Source organism: Siphateles boraxobius, unplaced genomic scaffold (genome assembly GCF_051911475.1).
Source record: "Siphateles boraxobius isolate OS27281-9 unplaced genomic scaffold, OSU_SipBor_1 262, whole genome shotgun sequence".
NCBI classification, from domain to species: domain Eukaryota; kingdom Metazoa; phylum Chordata; class Actinopteri; order Cypriniformes; family Leuciscidae; genus Siphateles; species Siphateles boraxobius.
Window position 1 is genome coordinate 392501 of NW_027508879.1, and position 22594 is coordinate 415094.

Below are 22594 nucleotides of genomic sequence, written 5' to 3' on the forward strand. Positions count from 1 at the left end.
GTTTCGCAAAATGTGGCCATACACACGAAAATGCAAGGGAGTCGGTTTCAGATTTATCCACTCTGGGACCCGGTTCCAAAAAATACCGGTTTCAGTGTCCCAAAACACCGGATCTGTCTGGATGAAATGTCGAACACACGAACACTTTTCAAGACATTCAACTCTCTCCTCTGTCCACCTCCACCACCACCCACCTCCTCTTTAACTGCTGATGATTTTGCTAACTTCTTCATAAACAAAAACAACAACTATCAGCAGTCAGTTCTCAGCTCCACACACACAGGAACCCAGACCAACCTCTCCCACGGCCAGAAACCTTCTCTCCTCCTTCTCTCCACTAACTGAGGAAGAAGTATCTAAACTTCTCCTCTCCAGTCATCCTATCACCTGCCCTCTAGACCCCGTCCCCTCACACCTTCTTCAAGCCATCTCTCCTACACTTCCTCCTCTTACAAACTCTTCCTCCTCTTACACTCTTCTTCCTCCTCTTACACTCTTCTTCCTCCTCTTACACACACTCTTCCTCCTCTTACACACACTCTTCCTCCTCTTACACACACTCTTCCTCCTCTTACACTCTTCTTCCTCCTCTTACACTCTTCTTCCTCCTCTTACACACACTCTTCCTCCTCTTACACTCTTCTTCCTCCTCTTACACTCTTCTTCCTCCTCTTACACTCTTCTTCCTCCTCTTACACACACTCTTCCTCCTCTTACACTCTTCTTCCTCCTCTTACACACACACTCTTCCTCCTCTTACACACACACTCTTCCTCCTCTTACACACACACTCTTCCTCCTCTTACACACACACTCTTCCTCCTCTTACACACACACTCTTCCTCCTCTTACACACACTCTTCCTCCTCTTACACTCTTCTTCCTCCTCTTACACACACACTCTTCCTCCTCTTACACACTCTTCCTCCTCTTACACTCTTCTTCCTCCTCTTACACACACACTCTTCCTCCTCTTACACACACACTCTTCCTCCTCTTACACACACTCTTCCTCCTCTTACACACACACTCTTCCTCCTCTTACACACACACTCTTCCTCCTCTTACACACACTCTTCCTCCTCTTACACACACACTCTTCCTCCTCTTACACTCTTCTTCCTCCTCTTACACACACACTCTTCCTCCTCTTACACACACTCTTCCTCCTCTTACACACACACTCTTCCTCCTCTTACACTCTTCTTCCTCCTCTTACACACACACTCTTCCTCCTCTTACACACACTCTTCCTCCTCTTACACTCTTCTTCCTCCTCTTACACACACACTCTTCCTCCTCTTACACACACACTCTTCCTCCTCTTACACACACTCTTCCTCCTCTTACACTCTTCTTCCTCCTCTTACACACACACTCTTCCTCCTCTTACACACACACTCTTCCTCCTCTTACACTCTTCTTCCTCCTCTTACACACACTCTTCCTCCTCTTACACTCTTCTTCCTCCTCTTACACACACACTCTTCCTCCTCTTACACACACTCTTCCTCCTCTTACACACACACTCTTCCTCCTCTTACACACACTCTTCCTCCTCTTACACTCTTCTTCCTCCTCTTACACACACACTCTTCCTCCTCTTACACTCTTCTTCCTCCTCTTACACACACACTCTTCCTCCTCTTACACACACTCTTCCTCCTCTTACACACACACTCTTCCTCCTCTTACACACACACTCTTCCTCCTCTTACACACACTCTTCCTCCTCTTACACTCTTCTTCCTCCTCTTACACACACACTCTTCCTCCTCTTACACTCTTCTTCCTCCTCTTACACACACACTCTTCCTCCTCTTACACACACTCTTCCTCCTCTTACACACACTCTTCCTCCTCTTACACTCTTCTTCCTCCTCTTACACACTCTTCCTCCTCTTACACACACTCTTCCTCCTCTTACACACACTCTTCCTCCTCTTACACACACTCTTCCTCCTCTTACACACACACTCTTCCTCCTCTTACACACACTCTTCCTCCTCTTACACACACACTCTTCCTCCTCTTACACACACTCTTCCTCTGACACACTCTTCCTCCTCTTACACACACTCTTCCTCCTCTTACACACACTCTTCCTCCTCTTACACACACACTCTTCCTCCTCTTACACACACACTCTTCTCCTCTTACACACACTCTTCCTCCTCTTACACTCTTCTTCCTCCTCTTACACACACTCTTCCTCCTCTTACACTCTTCTTCCTCCTCTTACACACACTCTTCCTCCTCTTACACACACTCTTCCTCCTCTTACACTCTTCTTCCTCCTCTATCTCTTACACACACTCTTCCTCCTCTTACACTCTTCTTCCTCCTCTTACACACACACTCTTCCTCCTCTTACACACACACTCTTCCTCCTCTTACACACACACTCTTCCTCCTCTTACACACACTCTTCCTCCTCTTACACTCTTCTTCCTCCTCTTACACACACACTCTTCCTCCTCTTACACACTCTTCCTCCTCTTACACTCTTCTTCCTCCTCTTACACACACACTCTTCCTCCTCTTACACACACTCTTCCTCCTCTTACACACACACTCTTCCTCCTCTTACACTCTTCTTCCTCCTCTTACACACACACTCTTCCTCCTCTTACACACACTCTTCCTCCTCTTACACACACACTCTTCCTCCTCTTACACTCTTCTTCCTCCTCTTACACACACTCTTCCTCCTCTTACACTCTTCTTCCTCCTCTTACACACACACTCTTCCTCCTCTTACACACACTCTTCCTCCTCTTACACACACACTCTTCCTCCTCTTACACACACTCTTCCTCCTCTTACACTCTTCTTCCTCCTCTTACACACACACTCTTCCTCCTCTTACACGCACACTCTTCCTCCTCTTACACTCTTCTTCCTCCTCTTACACACACTCTTCCTCCTCTTACACACACACTCTTCCTCCTCTTACACTCTTCTTCCTCCTCTTACACACACTCTTCCTCCTCTTACACTCTTCTTCCTCCTCTTACACACACTCTTCCTCCTCTTACACTCTTCTTCCTCCTCTTACACACACACTCTTCCTCCTCTTACACACACTCTTCCTCCTCTTACACACACACTCTTCCTCCTCTTACACACACTCTTCCTCCTCTTACACTCTTCTTCCTCCTCTTACACACACACTCTTCCTCCTCTTACACTCTTCTTCCTCCTCTTACACACACACTCTTCCTCCTCTTACACACACTCTTCCTCCTCTTACACACACACTCTTCCTCCTCTTACACACACACTCTTCCTCCTCTTACACACACTCTTCCTCCTCTTACACTCTTCTTCCTCCTCTTACACACACACTCTTCCTCCTCTTACACTCTTCTTCCTCCTCTTACACACACTCTTCCTCCTCTTACACACACACTCTTCCTCCTCTTACACATACTCTTCCTCCTCTTACACACACTCTTCCTCCTCTTACACTCTTCTTCCTCCTCTTACACACTCTTCCTCCTCTTACACACACTCTTCCTCCTCTTACACACACTCTTCCTCCTCTTACACACACTCTTCCTCCTCTTACACACACACTCTTCCTCCTCTTACACACACTCTTCCTCCTCTTACACACACACTCTTCCTCCTCTTACACACACTCTTCCTCCTCTTACACACACTCTTCTTCCTCTTACACACACTCTTCCTCCTCTTACACACACACTCTTCCTCCTCTTACACACACTCTTCCTCTGACACACTCTTCCTCCTCTTACACACACTATTACTCCTCTTACACACTCTTCCTCCTCTTACACACACACTTTGTAACTGACACAGAAGTAAGTTTTATATTTCGTGTTTATTTAATTCTTTTATAAATATATAGTTAAGGACTTTTAATTTGAAACGGCTTAGTAAAGAGCTTTTGAGTGGAGACTTTTATTATGAAAAGCACAGATTGACTCCAGGAAGAAAGTTGTCTACACCGCATGGCAAGCTGAAGCTATATTCCACATTTCTAAAGTGTGCTAAAGTTAATTTACTCATCTGAAGTTACAGAAGATATTACAAGATGCAAGATTAAGTTCTCCTTTGGTAATAAGCAGCCAATGAAGTAAGTTTGTCATTTATATTGTATGTGATAAATGTGGATTGTGTTGCTGTGTGGAAAAGAGTGATATCTATACAAAGACTATGGTTTTCTGTTAAAGTGAATTTAACTCTGTTTGGAAAGTTTACAAAGACAACATTTATTTATTTGATTTATTTATGTCTTTTTATATTCTTTATTGTAACTTTATTTTTGTATATTTAGTTCTCACGGCATCTTGAGTGGGATGGTTATCCTCATGGTGAACCAATCAATAAATCGCCTGTCATCAGAGAATCCTTGTGCTCCTGAAATTACTGGGGGGAGCTACAGTGAGAATTCATCTGCTCTTCACGGGTAGAAGAAGGAACGTTTCCAACCAGCAGTCAAGTTAACTCCAAGTTCCATCATTCTGGATTCTACAAGCACTGTATACACTGGTAACCAAGAAGCTAGTGACATGCACATCCACAGAGTTTAATGGCATTGACAAGTTAAGACCAACAAGAATATAAGCACATCCAGGTTCAAGTTAAGGTGCTTGAAGTGGACTTATTCTTGCCATTTGCTGAAAAAAGGACTCTTTAAGTGTACAGTACAGTCTTTAAAGAAGTGCGGGTCTTATGTACTTACCTTTTCAAGTTTAAGTCATTTTTGAGCAGGTTTCAAGCCGCAAGTAAAGAAATAATTGTGAAGAATTAGCAAAGTGCAACGCCTAAAAATATCCTGATCTAAGTGTTATTGAATTTCGGTTACAAGTTTAATATACAGGTGATTTACTATTAAAATACTATTTTAACCAGAGTTAATAATCTAAGAGAGAAACATCTCTTTACCTAAGTTCAGTTCAGTTCACGTTAAATGTACAATTTGTCAATTAGAGTAGTCATTGTAACTAAGAGATACAGAAAATGGAAGAAGGTGGTCAGTCAGCTAAGAGTGACAAAGAAAATATAACAGAGACTGTGCAATCACAGCAGCAGCTAGAATCCCAAGAATGTGTAGACAGGCAAGCATTATTAGCTGTTGATGACACAACAGAACAAGAGCCGCGATGAAGTCAAAGAGCACGCAAGTTTATAGAGAAAGGTAAAGAGTTACATGATGAAAAGCTGACTAAACTTAAAAATTGCTTTCAAAGCTCTTATGAGGTTCTCGCTAGAGATGCTAGACAAAGACTAATGGGGCGTCTCTCCAATGACATGCTGAACAGCCTCATAGATGCAGTCAATGGTTCTTCAAATGATGTAAATGTTGCTTATGAAGAGTTGCGACAAAAGATGAGTCCAGACAGTGATACTCGCCGCAGAGTCGACACCTGTGGAGCAGTCATAAAATTGATAGTTGAGTCTGCATGGAGTCGTCTAGGTGAGGGAGTTGAGGGTCAAGATCTTCTTAGACCAGAAGCATGCTGTATTGATACAGGTTCTGTGTTCTCATCCATAGCCTCCAAATCAAGTTATGGACATTCCAGGTCTTTTCAGTCAATGAAAAATTCAAGTTTGAGCTCCAGAGGTTCAAGTTTTTCCTCCGCTAAGAAACAAGAGGCTGCTGCAGAAATTGCTGCAACTGAAGCAACATTAGAAATATTACAGCAACAAGAGCATGAACTGGAAGAACTACAAAGACTTGAGGCTGAAGATAAAAGGAGAATATCAGAACAAGAAGTTGAAGAATTGAAGCGACGTCTAGAAAGAGAGGAAGAAGAAGCTAGGCTACGTGTTAAGATTGAAGCTGAAAATGCTGCTAGACGGATGGTGTTAGAAGACAAGCGCAGAGAGCTTGAGCGCTTGGAGACACTAAAAAGGTTGAATGCTGCAAAAGCACGAATGCAAGTCTACGAGCAGAACGAAGACTCAAAGGAAGAAACAAGAGAGCTACTTCGTGACTGCACATCTGTAAAAAAGAAGCATGTACCAAAGTTAAGCAGCTCCGTATCACAGAGCATACCTCCACAGGGAAGTGTAACAAAATCATATCAAGAAGCCAGCACTGCAGACCTTGTTAAGGTGTTAGCAGAATCTATCAGCTCAAGTCGTCTTCCTATACCTGAACCTGCAACATTCTATGGAGACTCTCTCAGATTTAGCGATCGGAAAATCTCATTTCAAACTCTGATCGACAGCAAAAAACATACCAGTGAATGAGAAGCTTTACTACTTACGCAAGTATGTGGAAGGACCAGCTAAGAAGGCCATTGAAAGTTACTTCCTGCTAGGCACGGAGTCGGCATATCAAGCAGCATGGGGCGTACTAGAGGAAAGGTACGGAAACCCATTCGTCATTGCTAAAGCCTTTCGAGACAAGCTTAATTCATGGCCAAAGATTGGTTCCAAGGACAGTGTTGAGCTGAGAGAATTTACTGACTTCCTCAGAGGCTGTGAAGCAGCAATGTATACGATTAAGGGTCTTGAAGTCCTCAATGATTGTAATGAGAACCAGAAAATCCTTTCCAAGCTTCCTGATTGGTTGGCCTCAACGTGGAATCGCCAGGTCATAGAAATTGAAGAAGAAACTAAGACATTTCCTACCTTCAGTCGATTTGTAAAGTTTCTAACACGAGAAGCTAAGATAGCTTGTAACCCAGTGACATCACTTCATGCACTGAAGTCTAATGAGATCGGAAAGGGAAAGGTATCAAGAAATCAAGACACTAGAGCAAAGGTGTTAACAGTACAGTCCAGAGAAAAAGCAGATGCTGCAAGATGTACCTTCTGTGAGAGACCAGGACATAGTATTCACATGTCGTAAATTTATGGAGAAGAATGTTGCCGAGCGAGTCAAGTTTGTCCAAATGAATATGTTGTGTTTTGGATGTTTGAAGCCTGGTCATCACTCAAAGAACTGTGAAGACAGGAGTGTCTGTGAGAAGTGTCAGAAGAAGCACCCATCATGTTTACATGAGGATCGTATCAAGGAAGCAAAGAGGACTCCACAGTCAGGTCAGTCAAAGGAGAAGTTAAAGAAAAGAAACCCAGAGTTGGTACAGAATGAAGATACCACAAGTGAAGCAACATCTAACCGAGTAATACGGGATGTAAATAATACTCACACCTCTACAATTGTTCCAGTATGAGTATCAGCTACCAGTGAACCAAATCATGAAGTTCTGGTATATGCACTTCTTGACACACAGAGTGATACCACCTTCATCCTGGAAGAGATAGCTCAAGCTCTTGACACAAAGAAGGAATCTGTGCAGCTGAAGCTCTCAACAATGGTATCAAAGAGTACAGTTGTCCCATGCCAGAAGGTAACTGGACTAAAGGTGAGAGGATTTTATTCAGATAAGAAGATCTCTTTGCCTGTAACCTATTCTAGAGAGTTCATTCCTGCAAACAGAACTCATATTCCTACACCCAAAACTGCAAGAGTGTGGCCTCATCTAATGCATATAGCTGAGAAGATTGCTCCTCAACAAGTTTGTGATATTGGCCTACTGATTGGCTACAACTGCCCCCAAGCTCTCCTTCCTAGAGAAATTGTGCCTGGTAAAGAAAATCAACCATTTGCTCAAAGAACGGATCTAGGCTGGAGCATTGTTGGCTGTAGCAATTTCTCTGTAGACTACGGTGATGCTATTGGAGTGAGTCATCGCATTATAGTGAAACAAGTGCTGCCAAGTATACAGTCTTCTCTCAATCTTACAAGTGAAGTTCAGTACATCTGTAGAACACAGATCAAGGAAGTAATCACTCCACCAAATGTCATCAAAGCTCTTGAGTCTGACTTCAATGAGAAAGCAGCAGAGGTAAGTTGTATTTCTCAAGAAGACCTACGTTTTTTGTCAAAAATGAAAACGGGCATCAGACACAAAGAAGACGGTCATTATGAAATGCCTTTGCCTTTCAAAGAAGACCGACCAAATTTGCCCAACAATAAAGGATGTGCTATTCATCGCCTCAAATGCTTAGAAAAAAGGCTTAGAAGAGATGAGAAATACTATAGAGACTATGTAGACTTTATGAATGAGACAATTGCTCGAGGAGATGCTGAGAAGGTCCCAGCAGAAGACACAGACAAGAACCCTGCTTGGTACATTCCCCATCTTGGGGTTTATCATCCTCAAAAACCTGGAAAGATCCGTGTAGTCTTTGATTGCTCAGCAAAGTTCCAAGGTTCATCCCTCAATGACCATTTGCTAACTGGTCCAGAGTTAACAAACACCCTTGTAGGTGTTCTCTGTCGCTTCCGCAAGGGTCCGGTGGCAATCATGTGTGACGTAGAGCGCATGTTTCACCAATTTCATGTAAAGGAAGAAGATCAAGACTACTTACGGTTCCTCTGGTGGGAGAAGGGAGAGCTAGAATCCAAGCCACAGGTCTATAGGATGAAAGTACACCTTTTTGGTGCAGCCTCATCACCCGGGTGTGCCAATTACGGCCTCAAGCATATTGCTGCTCAAGGTCGTGGTTGCTTCAGTGAAACCTCCATTCGATTCATAGAAAGGAATTTCTATGTCGATGATGGGCTGACAAGTGTCTCAACTGTAGATGAAGCTATCAAGCTGATGAAGGAAGCAAGAGAGCTTGGTAGCACAGGAAGGCTGCGTTTGCATAAATTTGTGTCAAGCAGTCAAGAAGTGAAAGCATCAATTCCTCAGGAAGAATGTGCTCAGAGTGTTGCGGAACATGACTTGGCTTTGGGTGAACTTCACATGGAAAGGGCACTTGGTGTGAAATGGTGCATCAGATCTGACAGCTTCCAGTTCAGAGTATTCTTTAAGGAACAACCGCTCACTAGAAGAGGAATCTTGTCCACAGTGGCTTCTGTATATGACCCACTTGGCTTTGCAGCACCCTTCAATCTTGTTGGTAAGCAAATATTGCAGCAGATGTGTCAAGATAAGGTGGGCTGGGATAAACCACTTAAAGATGACTTGTTGACAAAGTGGAAAGCTTGGCTTACAGATCTGCGAAACTTGGCTGATGTGAAGATTCAGCGATGTTATCTCCCGTCGACCTGGAAGGAAGTTCAGCGTTATGAGCTTCATCATTTCTCTGATGCTAGTTCATCGGGATATGGAGAATGCACATATCTCAGAGCTATTGGCATATCAGGAGATGTTCATTGCTCCTTGGTTATGGGCAAAGCTAGAGTTGCTCCTACCAAGGTTACAACCATACCAAGGCTGGAGTTATCAGTGGCAGTAGTTGCTGTACAAACAAGTGACTTTCTCAGAAAGGAGCTGGAGATAGACAACTTAGTAGAGTACTTCTGGACTGACTCAAAGGTTGTCCTTGGATACATTAATAATGACGTAAAAAGATTTCATGTCTTTGTAGCAAATCGCGTTCAACGCATCAAACAAAGTACAGATAATAAACAATGGAGATATGTGAAGTCTGAAGAGAACCCTGCCGATTATGCGTCCAGAGGCCTTACAGCAGAAGAGCTCATATCCTCCAACTGGTTCACAGGACCAAAGTTTCTGTGGGAAGATGAACTGCCCAGAGATGTTAAGGTGGGAGAGATCATGGACAATGACCCAGAGCTACGAAAAGCTCAAGTTCATAAAACTCAAACAAAAGAAGAAAGATCAATGCTTGATCGACTTCACAAGTTTTCGGATTGGACAAGTGTGGTAAAAGCTATTGCAAGACTTCAGAGATGTTCCAAAGAACTCAAAGGTCTAAGTTCAAGGGTTAATGAAGCCACCAGTATTGAAGAAAGACACGATGCAGAACATACCATTATCAAAATGGTTCAACAATCAGCCTTTTGTGATGAGATCCAGAGACTCCGGCAACAGAAGGAGATTGAGTCCAACAACAGCACAAACAAACTGCATCGCCTGAATCCCTTCTTAGATGAGCATGGTATCCTCAGGGTTGGTGGTCGCTTAGTACATGCTGCATTACACCCACATGTGAAACACCCAGCAATTCATTTTCGGTCCTTTCTACGTCAAGGAGGAAGAAAGGAGTTGAAGCGCTATGGGCTTCTACTTACATGTATGTGTTCTAGGGCGGTCCATGTAGAAATGCTGGATGATTTATCCACTGATGCATTCATTAATGCTTTGCGTGCTTTCATTGCCATACGTGCCATATTTCATTTGAATTTTATTGCAAAGTTTAACAAAAATAAGATACAAAATCAGACAAACTTTCAGACATTAAACAAGTTATAGTTCAATAGTCAACAAGAAAAATAATATAAAGAAGCCTGATTTATTTACTGAAAATGATTTCCCAAGAGATGTAAAAGAAAGAAGAAAAACAAGCTGGGCACAAAATTAAAAAAAGCATATTATGAAAGAATTTTATACAGCACAAATTCTAGATGGTTTTATAGCTTTCTTATTTGCAGACATTGAAATTGTGTTTAAGTACAAATTCAGTTCTTGTTTTTTATTAAAGACAGTTGCTCTCAGTGAACGTGTCATTATCACCCAATCATATATATATATATATATATATATATATATATATATATATATATATATATATATATATATATATATATATAAGCCATACCTGTAGATGAGCAAATTTGTTGCAAGAAAGTTATGAAAGTGTTCTGCTGTATGTTCACTGAACGCTCAGCTTTTATTTCTTATTTCTTGGTAACACATACGAAAGTTAAGGGATCATTTTGGAGCCAAATATTTTACTTTTGAATGTTTTAAACATTCTGAAGTGGCTGGTAACATTTAAAAACGTCAGCCAAACGTCCAACTAACTAAACATTACTGTTATTAAAGAGAGTTGTTCTCAGTGAACGTGTCAGCTCGCCATGTGTTTGGCGGGAGTGTGACATCATCACACCTTCACCAGCGCGCGTGTCAGACGCGAGGCGTGAACGCGCCGTTTGTCACGAGCGCGTGTGCGGGATATAAAGGCTCCAGACTTCAGTCCGAACATCATTCTGCTCGGATTTACTCTTCAGCTTCTCTTTCCTCCGACATTATGGAGAAAATCACTCGGACTCACGGATTATTACACGCTGAAATGAGACCCTGGAGACCTTGGGTCAATAAAACCAGCAAAGGACGCAAAACTGCCACTCATAAGGTACAAGATGAGGTCATTTTATAATATTGAACTCTGATTATTGTATGAGCAAAATATCAGATTGTACAAAATCTCTCTTTATTCAACAGCCTTATGAAAGAGCATCAGCTGATGAGCAACACTGTAAAGTCTCCATGATCACACACCCTGTGAAGTAAGTAGATCACGTGATTATGAAGATGTTGAGATGATCTCCTGCTTCTCCACAGATTTTAACTCTCTGTTTAAACTTGTTTCTGAAGGTTGTTTTGGCCCAAATCCCAGTGTTTCGATTACTTGTACCAGGAGGCTGAGATTCTCCTGCAGAATTACCCGGTTCAGGCCACGATCTGCCTGTGTGAGGACACACACACTGAGGACACACACACTGAGGACGATGATGATGATGATGATGAAGAGGAACTCAACTGAAGACCTTTGCACATCTTTATATATATATAGACCCCAAATTCTGATTCACTTTATTTAGTCGTTGCATGTAAATACTTGTGAATATGTACAGTATATAAAATTGCTTCCATTTGGAAGTTGAATGTATTTTATTTTTTTAGTATTTATGATAAATTATTCTACATGTAACTTATTTCCTTGAAATAAATATCTAAACATTCAAAATTTTGTTTCTGATCGTTCTTTGAATCAGTGTTGCAAAGAAAAATCTCATATGTGACGTGAGTATAAATAAGTGACTGAAGTGAACTTTAGAGTTAATAATATAGGTGGTAAAAATGACAATATAAAAATATAAATCTTATGAAGATCTGTTTATTCATACAGTTTTCTGTCAGACTGTGAGGGATATAGACTTTACAAGAGCAATTACTGTATAAAAGTACAAAATATATGCTCTGAAAACATTATTTCTGAAGTTTTTTCTTGGTTTTGTGAATGTTAAGTGAACATTCCATTCTTCAAACATTATAGAATGTTACTTTTGAATCTGAACGTTCTGAAACAAGTAGAAACATTTAAAAACCGTTACATTTAAAAACAAACATCCAACTGAAACATTCCAGAAATAGAAGATTCCATGAATGATGTTTCTGGTCCAGATCACTTTGACTGAACGTTCTATTATTGTGACTGGAAGAACGTTTGTTCATAACTTTCATGAGTTTTTCCTTTACTGAGAGTTTTTTGTTCATCAGCTCAACATGTTTTTGACGGACAGTAGAATCACAGCCTCTTTTTCGTTCCCGTCTGAGATGAAATAAGGCTCTTCTTCTCTGAGGACTGTTTTCCCGAACGGGACGTCCTGAAGAGTTTGAGGAGTTTAATCTGTGATGGAGACTCCGGGTCGTGACTCTCACAGGCGTTACATGGACGTGTTAAAGTCTGAACGTGTCATGAAGCGTTTCACTGTTTTACTGCTGCTTTCCCACACTGACACACACACACACACACACGCTCACACACACACGCTCACACTGACACACAAACACTGACTCATCTCTCTCTTACACTCACACACACACACACACACACACACACACACACACACACACACACACACACACACACACACACACACACACACACACACACACACACACACACACACACCATCTGCTGTTAGTTGACTTCACCAGCAGGGGGTGCAAGAGCGTGTTGTGTGTAGATTCACAGCCCATTAGAAGTCTTAGATCAAATGTGTAGTTACTGCGCTTAGCCTTTGTAGGGCAGTATATATATATATATTCTCTATATTTTGATGCTTCAACTTCAACTTATTTCTGTTTATTTCCAACATATTTTTTCCATCTAATATTTATATCGTTTTTTAATATCTTTAGTTCTCAATAATAACCCTGGAAGTGATATGATTCACTTCTTAATAAATATTGTTATTATTCAAAGTAGTTTTCCTGTGTCATTCAAGAACTAACTGTGTGTGTGTGTGTGTGTGTGTGTGTGTGTGTGTGTGTGGTCAGGTAAAAATCCAGATTTTTATTTGAATGCTCTTTATTTAATGATAATTAATAAAGCAAAAGGCAAATAGAAAGCGGTGTATGCAGAATGTGCAGACATCCTCACATTAATTCACTTTTCAACATTGATTAGATAAAAATGAAAGAAGCAAAGCTTAAACATCATCCATCATCTCATTTCTGTCGTCATAACTCTAGACTTTAAACACTCTTCAGGAATAAAGCTTGTATTTTACAGATGCTTAACTGCAGTTTGGTTGATTATTATCTGGTTCAGCATTATTTATATTTGCCTCGAAATGAACAGGTCGACATCTGTTCTCGATTCTTTCACAGCCAAGAATCACATGTTGATCCAATATCTTTTTGACATTCGTGACCTTCTTCTTCTCAGTGTCGACGATAACATAGTAGAACTTGATAGGCTTCTTGCTGATGCAGAGGTTTAGTGTGTTCGGAAATATCTTTCCCCCTGTTGAACACACACCTATCACATTCCTCTGTTCTGATACGGGAAAGAAGGACTGAATCGGCCTGTGCCAGGTGTCAATGTTGTTAATGAACGTATTCCATTCCTTTTTTTGGTCAGTCTTTGGGATGTTGTTGTGTAGGTGTTGTTTAAGGAAGGTGTTATATTGATCTGGATTCCCCACATTAACACAGCGCTGACTCAGAGCCGGCTGGAGTGTGAGAGTCAAGACGACCACCAATAACAGCATTTTTAGGATCTGGGGATATAATTGTAAGAGAAACACTTCAGATTGCAGATTCACTGTTGTCACAAACCATAAAATCATAGAAAAGTACATTTTTACTTCTTTAATTGCAACACAAAGAAACACTTTACCATAAGGTTTCACTAGTTAACATTAGTTAATATATAAACTAACATGAGCAATACATTTGTTACTGTATTTGTTCATCTTTGTTAACGTTAGTTAAGAATACTTCTGTTCACTGTTTGTTCATGTTAGTTTACAGTGCTTTAACTAATGTTAACCACTTTTGATTTTAATAATGTATTAGTAAATGCTGCAATAATTAATTAGTTCACCCAAAACTGAAAATTCTGTCATTAATTCCTCTTCCTCATGTCGTCCCAAACCTGTGAGACATTCGTTCATCTTCAGAACACAAATGAAGATCTTTTTAATGAAACCAAAAGCTTTTTGTAAATTATGTGTTTTTCTCGCACAAACAAACAAACACTCACGTCGCTTCATAAAATGAAAGATAAACCACTGGAGTCACATTGAGTATTTAATGATGTCTTTCTTATCGTTCTGGATCTTGAATGTGTAAATTGCGTTGCTTCAGATGGAGGGACAGAAAGATCTCGGATTTTATTAAAAAAATATGAATTTGTGTTGTGAAGATGAACGAAGGTCTGATATGGATGTGGAACGACTAATAATGACAGAAGTTTCATTTTTGGGTGAACTAACCCTTTAACATTAAGATTAATAAATGCTGTAGAAGTTTTTGTTAATGTTAACTAATGAAACCTTATTGTAAATTGTTACCAAGAAAATCTCTATTATTGATACATTTCTGCAATTAAGAGAGAATTGGTCAATTCAAACATTATTTTGTTCAAAAGATTTATATATGAGATTCAGAACTAGATTTATAGTTTACACACGAAGAATTGGTCTTTGTGACAGAAGATTCCAGAGTGACAACTATTAATAGGCCTACACATGTAATAAGAAAAATAAATGTATATAAAAATACACAAAAGACAATACAAGTAAAGATATAATACAATTATACGAGGGAATGTGAATAAGAGGTATGATATGGAGCTAGAAATGTGTCTTTATTATATGCGAGAAAATAAATGATCTGAGAGAAAGAAAGAAAACAGTTTGAGAGAAAAAGTTATCACACTGATAGCAAAAAAGCATTTCATGAGAGAAAATATAATATTTGAGAGAAAAAGTTTTCACACCAATAGCAAAAAATAATATTTGACACTAAAAAAGGTTTTGAGAGAAAGTATTTTCTCATTGAACATAAAAAAATATAAATTTGAAATTTTTAAAATTATTTCTGAGAAAAAAAATCTCTCTCAAAATACTTTGAAAAAAATCTCAAATCTATATTTTTTTCTATCAGTGTGAAAACATTTTCTCTAAAAAAAAAAAGTGTTTCTCTCAAAACTCGTTTCTTTGCTCTCGATGCAATTTTTTGCTCTCGTGTCAGGATTTTGCTTACACTGTGAAAATTGTGTCATGGGCGGGGCTACGTTCTTTTTTTCCTATTGGAACGTTCCTATTGGCCAGTCGAGTGAGCATCGTCTTGTCTTGGGAGTCGAACTGAATCATTACACCATTGTTCGCGTTCGGTTCACCTTGATAGATGCCTCCTCTGCCTTAGTTGTGCACGGACAGGCCAATGTTTGGGTAAGATGATGACACACACACACAACTCGATGGGTAGCTGGCTGAGCAAGTTCAGCATCATTGGAGATTAAACTTTAAAAAATAGCACTCATGCAAGTTTACCTAGCATGATGGCTAATGAATAATTAGCTTTACTAGCGATTAGCAAGCTAATAATATAATATATATTCATTCATGAATATGAGTGCTATTTTTAATGTTTAATCTTCAGTGATGCTGAACTTGCTTAGCCAGCTAACATCCAGTTGTGTGTGTCATCATCTTACCCAACATTGGAGTGTCCGTTAGATCGGGCCCAAAAAATGACCATTTTAATACGTGGGTCGTTATAACTGACGTTCTCAACTACTTTCTATGTTACTTTCTCCTCCTCCTCTGTTCTGCACCTCCAAATACTTTCAAGTTGGTGAAGGAATACAACTTTGTCAAATGTTTAATTTAGTTTCATATATAAACTGAGAAAGTTCTGTAACTTGAATTTAGCATTCAGCTGTGGAGCAAGAAACTCCTGTCTTATTCTGTGTCTCTATATACAGCTGTCAGACGGGTTTTCTTTCTATTGTAAGTTAAATGAAACATGTTAATGAAACTCTTGGAGACTCTCGCGAACTTTTGTCTTAGCAAGAGAGAGTCCTGTCACTCCTGTTCTGGAGTCTCAGGGTTTGAATACGTTTTTCCCTCTCTCTTTTAATACAGGTTCCTAAACTGGTATACGAGTTTCCACCATCACAATGTAATCCCTCCCTCTTATAAGGTATATATATTACAATGTTTGACTCAATAAGTCAGACTTGATTGAGATGACTACAGCGATGAAATAAAGAACTTATACCTCAACAATCTCCTGGTCTGCACTTCTAAGTTTCTACACTTGAGAAGAACAAGGTTTACAACAGTTAGCCTACGTGTCGCCATCATACACATCATCATAAATGCTCCTGATAAATTATGTGTTAGTAAAGCATTAACACACAAACCACTGTTATAACATAAAAACGTACTCGGTTACTAACGTAACCTCGGTTCTCTCTAGAGAGGGAACGAGTACTGCGTAATATCTTACGCTACGGGGAAAACCTCTTTTCCACGAGATATTGAAGCTAAAAATTATCCTTAATTTTGAATTAATGTAAAACGCTGTGCAGCAGTATGCAGATATAGGCAGGACGGCTCGCGTGCCTATTGGCTGCCCTGCGGCAACAGCAGCAGCCTATCGAGAGAGTCGCTGCGTGACACTATCCTATGGGGGCATTTCGCGCCCATTTTGTCACGTCCCGCCAGAAAAGGCGCAATCTCGCCCTATAAATATAGCTCGATAAGGCTGGTACACTGGTTTTCATCGCCGAAGCGAACCAGAGCTGTGCTCCCTGGGCCCTGAACGGTGTGTTGAGGGATTTGGGCACGTACCCGTGCCTTGGTTTGAGTATGACTTTTGAGTCATTAGGCCCAAATTCATACATGACGCGCTTACAGAAAGCGCTTGTAAGTCCCCTATGCGCTTCACTGAAGCGAGAGCCAAAAGAAACACCGTTTTGAAAGACAGATGCTTCATGTCTGACAAATGGATTGGCTCGAACGGGGCACCTTTCATGGCTTTCAAAACCGTAGAAAGGTCCCACACCGGGACTGAAGGAGGTCTAGGAGGGTTCAGCCTCCAAGCTCCCCTGAGGAATCGCACGACTAGGTCGTTATTCCCCAGTGACTGGCCAGACACAGGTTTTGTGAACGCTGCTATGGCCGCCACGTACACTTTGAGCGTGGATGGGGTCCTGCCCTTATCCAGTAGCTCTTGCAGGAAGGAGAGTACTTCCGTGACCCCGCAGTCTACTGGTGAAAAGCCCTGAGCTTAACACCAGGCAGAGAACACAGACCATTTCGAGGAGTAGAGCCGTCTAGTAGACGGGGCCCTCGCCTGCGTGATCGTGTTTAACACTCCCTCCGGGAGGTTAGCGGGTACCCGTTGATGGCCCATGCGTGTAGGGACCATAGTTGCGGGCGAGGATGCCAAATCGAGCCCTTGGCCTGAGAGAGGAGGTCTTTCCTCAGGGGTATTGGCCACGGGGCAGTGCTGGTCAGCCGCATAAGGACCGGAAACCACGTCTGGTTTGTCCAGAGTGGAGCCACAAGCAGCACTGGGCATCCATTTTCCCTGATTCGCTCCAGCACTTGAGGCAGGAGTGAGACGGGGGGAAAAGCATAGAGGGGACAGCGGGGCCAAGCCTGGGCCAGCGCGTCCTTGCTCTTGGAGAAATATTTCGGACAGTGAGCGTTCTCGTGAGACGCGAACAAGTCCACCTGCGCTCTGCCGAATGTCTCCCACAGCAGTTGGATCGTCTGCGGCGACCATTCCCCTGCTGGGACATTGTTTCTGGACAGTCTGTCTGGTCCCAGATTCAGGCGACCAGGCACATGCGCCGCTTTCAGCGAAAGCAGGTTGTGCTGAGCCCAGACCAGGAGGCGTTCCGTTAGCCTGTAAAGGTTTCGGGACTTGATGCCGCCCTGGCGATTTATGTATGCCACCACTGACATGTTGTCCAACCGGACCAAGACGTGGTGGCCCTTTATCTGGGGACAGAAGCGCCGTAGCGCGTTGTCGAATGCCATCATTTCCAGACAGTTTATGTGTAGGAGCTTCTCCCGTTCTGACCACTGGCCAAAGAACGGTCTGCCCTCGAGCAGCGCTCCCCATTCCGAGGTGGAGGCGTCCGTGGACACCAGCGTCACAATCGAGGGAGTCCCCAGACTCACACCTGACTGATACCAGTCGGTTTTCTGCCAAGGTTCCAAAGCTGAGACGCATTTCAGAATGACCCGGAGGCGAAACCGACCAGCGGTCCATGCCCTGGGCGGAACTCGCGCTTTCAGCCACAGCTGCAGTGGGCGCATGCGAAGCAGGACCAGCTGGAGCACTGAAGCTGCTGAGGCCATGAGGCCCAGCATTTTCTGGAACCTTTTGAGCTGGACAATCGAGCCGCGGCGAAAGGATTTCACGGCGCGCTGAATGTCCCGTTCGCGCTCTGGCGACAGACGCGCTGCCATGGATTGCCCAATCTTTGCCCAATTGACTGAGAGACCCAGATTCTCGAGATGTTCGAGTAATGTGGCCCTGTGTTCTATGAGCTCTGATCGTGATCGAGCTAGAATCAACCAATCGTCCAAGTAGTTCAAAATTCGCATGCCCTGAAGTCTCAGGGGTGCGAGAGCCGCGTCCATGCACTTCGTAAATGTACGGGGTGCCAGGGACAGGCCGAACGGCAGGACTTTGTATTGGTATGCCTGGCCCTCGAAGGCGAATCTCAAGAATTGCCTGTGACGTGACGCCATTTGTATTTGAAAATTGGCTACATCGCTCAACGCTGCAAACATGTTATAAAACAAAACTATGGCCTGTAAATCATTTTTAATTGTTTTAGTTGTTCGTATTGCTTTTCTGCAACAGATGAATAAAAATTTATTCGTTTTATGTTTTATTCATAGATATTTCTAGTTTGCGGGAGTCCCACGAATCGTTTTATTCTCCCGGAACCCACACACACGAGTGAGTGCATTACCGCCCGCGCCCACGCTTGCACTCGGCCATCAAATCTAGTCCCGCGCCGCACTCTTTTGCGTTGGGAGTGCACGTCTCCAGATCAAAGGCCCCGCCCGAGGATAGTGACGGGAAATATCGGCCCGACCTCGGGGTCGGGCACAGAATCTAAACTCTAAGGCAGAGGAGGCATCTATCTAGGCGATCCGTACGCGAACAATGGTGTAATGATTCAGTTCGACTCCCAAGACGAGACGATGCCCACCCGACTGGCCAATAGGAATGTTCCAATAGGAAAAAAAGAACGTGGCCCCGCCCATGACACAATTTTCACAGCTTAAGGAAAATCCTGACACGAGAGCAAAAAATTGCATCGAGAGCAAAGAAACGCGTTTTGAGAGAAACATTTTTTTTTCTTTGAGAAAATGTTTTCACACTGATAGCAAAAATATATATTTGAGATTTTTTTCAAAGTATTTTGAGAGAGATTTTTTTTCTCAGAAAAAAAAAATTCAAATGTATATTTTTTTATGTTATATGAGAAAATACTTTCTCTCAAAACTTTTTTTAGTCACAAATATTATTTTTTGCTATTGGTATGAAAACTTTTTCTCTCAAATATTATTTTTTCTCTCATGAAATGCTTTTTTGCTATCAGTGTGACAACTTTTTATCTCAAACTGTTTTTTTTTCTCTCAGATAATTTATTTCTCGCATATAATAAAGACACATTTCTAGCTCCATAGTATGATATTCTAAATACATAATAAAGAAAGACCATTAGGAAGAATACATTACCTTGGAGAAAAGTGTGAGTCTAGTGAAATGGAGTTGTATCTGAGATCGAGCATTTGCTGATTGTATCTGTGAGTCGGTGTGTGTGTCTTATATACGCACAGGTCGTCAATGATCACACGTGATAAGAGGAAGTAAAAGTAAGTGGGCAAAGTAAATTTGTCAGCAGTTTTAACCACTTGTGAAGAAGCGTTCTGGGTTAAAAATCCTAAAATATTTCACCAGTTCAGCTCAATTAGATATTAATATTAAAAGTTCTATATCAACTGTTTTATCAGACTGTTATAGGCCTACTTTTAAATTCATATACTTATGTTATAGGCTTGTAACTGAGAACGATAAGGAGTTCAGGGTTGTCCTCTTTCAAATCTTTGAAAACATTAGTCTGAGTGAAACATTTTTACATTCCTCAGTGTCACGAAACCCCCGTGTTTTATCCTGGTCGTTAACACCTCTGGCCTTGTCCACACTAATATGTTTTCGTTTGAAAACGCATCTTTTTCTCTCCGTTTTGGCCTTCCGTCCACACTGAGACAGCGTTTTAAGTCAAAGCGGATAAATTAGAAAATACCGTCTTCGCGTCGTAGTGTGGACTGTGAAAAAAGAGGCTTTTGAATACGATGATGCATTTTTTTAGTCATGTGATGCAGTTATATGACCAATTCAGCCAAGATGGTGAACGACATTGTACAGCAGTTGTTTTGGATGCTCTCCGTTTTGACAGCCTTGTTAAAGATTAATGTCAGTTTGTACATAATGCAGATTGCATTTCTACAAAGGAAACAGAATGATTACTCGCAGCAACAACTCCACCTCACTGTCGGCCCATTTAAAAAACTCAGTGCCTTTCCTCGACATTGCCACAAAGTTTCAAAGAGCCGGAAAGTAAATAAACGGCTAGCGGAAATGACTCATACGCAGTACCGGGATGTAAGCGTTTTCAGACATTTCAGTGTGGATGAGCAACTTTTGGAAAACGATTGAAATTGATAGTTTGGACGCAGAGATTTTTTATTTATAATTCTGGACAAAGTTTGGCGCGCAACTCCTCCTGCATCGTTTGTCACAGGCCCATGAGTGAGCCGTCAAATCATGCGCCTCATTGAGGAGAGGTGTGCTTTGACTTTTCGAAGCGATCGGGTGTACGATGTTCGCCCAGTGGACGAAAAAGCAGCCACAAAAAAACACCATAGCCGCCTAGCAATACCATAGCAACCACCCAGAACACCCTAGCAACCGCCTAGCAACCACACTAAATACCCTAGCAACCACCTAGCAACACCATAGCAACCACCCAGAACACCCTAGCAACCACCTAGCAACTACACAGAACACCCTAGCAACCACCCAGAATACCCTAGCAACTGCCAAGAAACCACCCAGAATACCCTAGCAACTGCCAAGAAACCACCCAGAATACCCTAGCAACCACCTAGCAACACCCAAGCAACCACCCAAAACACCCTAGCAACTGACTAGCAGTACCCTAGCAACCACCCAGAAAACCCTAGCATCAGCCTAGCAACACCATAGCAACCACCCAGAATACCCTAGCAACTGCCTAGAAACCACCCAGAATACCTTAGCAACCACATAGCAACACCATAGCAACCACCCAGAACACCCTAGCAACCACCCAGAATACCCTAGTAACCGCCTAGCAACACCATAGCAACCTCCCAGAACACCCTAGCAACTGACTAGCAACGCTCTAGCAACCACCCAGAATACCATAACAACCGACTAGCAACACCATAACAACCACCCAGAAAACCCTAGCAACCGCCTAGCAACCACCCAGAACACCCTGGCAACGCCCTAGCAAACACCTGAACAAAACGAAAAAGCCATATCTCAGCACCAGAACATCGTACAGACATGTTTGTTGGCTCTGATACAATCATGTACCACACCCTAGCAACTGAGTGTTGCGTTTTGCCACTGCAAGCACCACTCATATTTTTTTCAAGAAATGTACATTCTAGTTCTTTTTATAATTCCAGGCGAATGTTTGGCGCGCTACTCCTCCTGCACCGTTTGTCACAGACCCATGAGTGGAGCATCAAAAGGTGCGGCTCGTTGAGGAGAGGAGTTCTATATCTTTTCTAAGCGATCGGGTGTACGATGTTTGCACAGCGGACGAAAAAACGGCCAAAAAAATCCCATTTACTTAAAGTCCCTGTAAAGGCAATTAAAAAAAATTCTAAACACATTATAAATTTTAGAAATGTATTGCTAAAACATATTACAAAGACTGTGAACTGTGAAGTACTGAATTGTGGAGTTAGACCGTTTAACAGTTTTTCACCATTGCTATTTTCCGGAATTTTTGGGCGGGTCTAAAACGGGGCTCGATGACGCACTATAGCCACTGAGGCAGGCCGCTCACCTAAAAATATAAATAGAGCACATTCGCGTAAGTTTGCCGCTCAATCGCGAGTTACTGTCAGTACTTTTATTTGTTACTACAGCGTACAGTTCGCTAGTTATGTCTTCGTCACGGAAATGCGTACTACCTGGATGCGATCATGTACAAAACAGATCGGTGTCCTGATTTAAATTTCCTAAATACGATCACATCAAGAAGAGGTGGATTAATTTTGTGAAGAGCCACCTTGATGGAGAGCTGAGGATCACCACCAGAACCCGCCTCTGTAGTGATCATTTTACACGGGATAGTTTTATAAACTTTCGTCGGAGACAACTGGGATTCACTGATAATCCGCTGTTACTGGTGAATGGGGCCGAACCGACTATCTCCCGCCTCGGCCTTCATCCTCCCGTCGCGCCGACAACTGGTGCCATCATCGGCAGTGCGTGCCCACCAATGAGTGTAAGTTGCC

The 22594-nt window shown here is 42.1% G+C and overlaps 2 protein-coding genes across 2 annotated transcripts in view; both read left to right on the top strand.

Annotated features, from left to right (window-relative positions):
* LOC143752343 (protein ripply2-like) overlaps positions 1-11662 on the top strand; it is a 12854-nt gene extending 1192 nt beyond the window's left edge. The window contains exons 2-4 of the mRNA XM_077245492.1: positions 10970-11094; positions 11184-11248; positions 11337-11662. Coding sequence (XP_077101607.1) covers positions 10990-11094; positions 11184-11248; positions 11337-11505 — 339 coding nt within the window. The 5' untranslated portion in view covers positions 10970-10989 and the 3' untranslated portion in view covers positions 11506-11662. The remainder of the gene's footprint in view (positions 1-10969; positions 11095-11183; positions 11249-11336) is intronic.
* On the top strand, positions 3945-10453 carry LOC143752342 (uncharacterized). Its single transcript, XM_077245490.1, has 2 exons — positions 3945-4102; positions 4304-10453. The coding sequence occupies exon 2, from the start codon at positions 7296-7298 to the stop codon at positions 10209-10211; it is 2916 nt and encodes a 971-aa protein (XP_077101605.1). The 5' UTR covers positions 3945-4102; positions 4304-7295; the 3' UTR covers positions 10212-10453.
* Positions 11663-22594: the final 10932 nt, after the last annotated feature.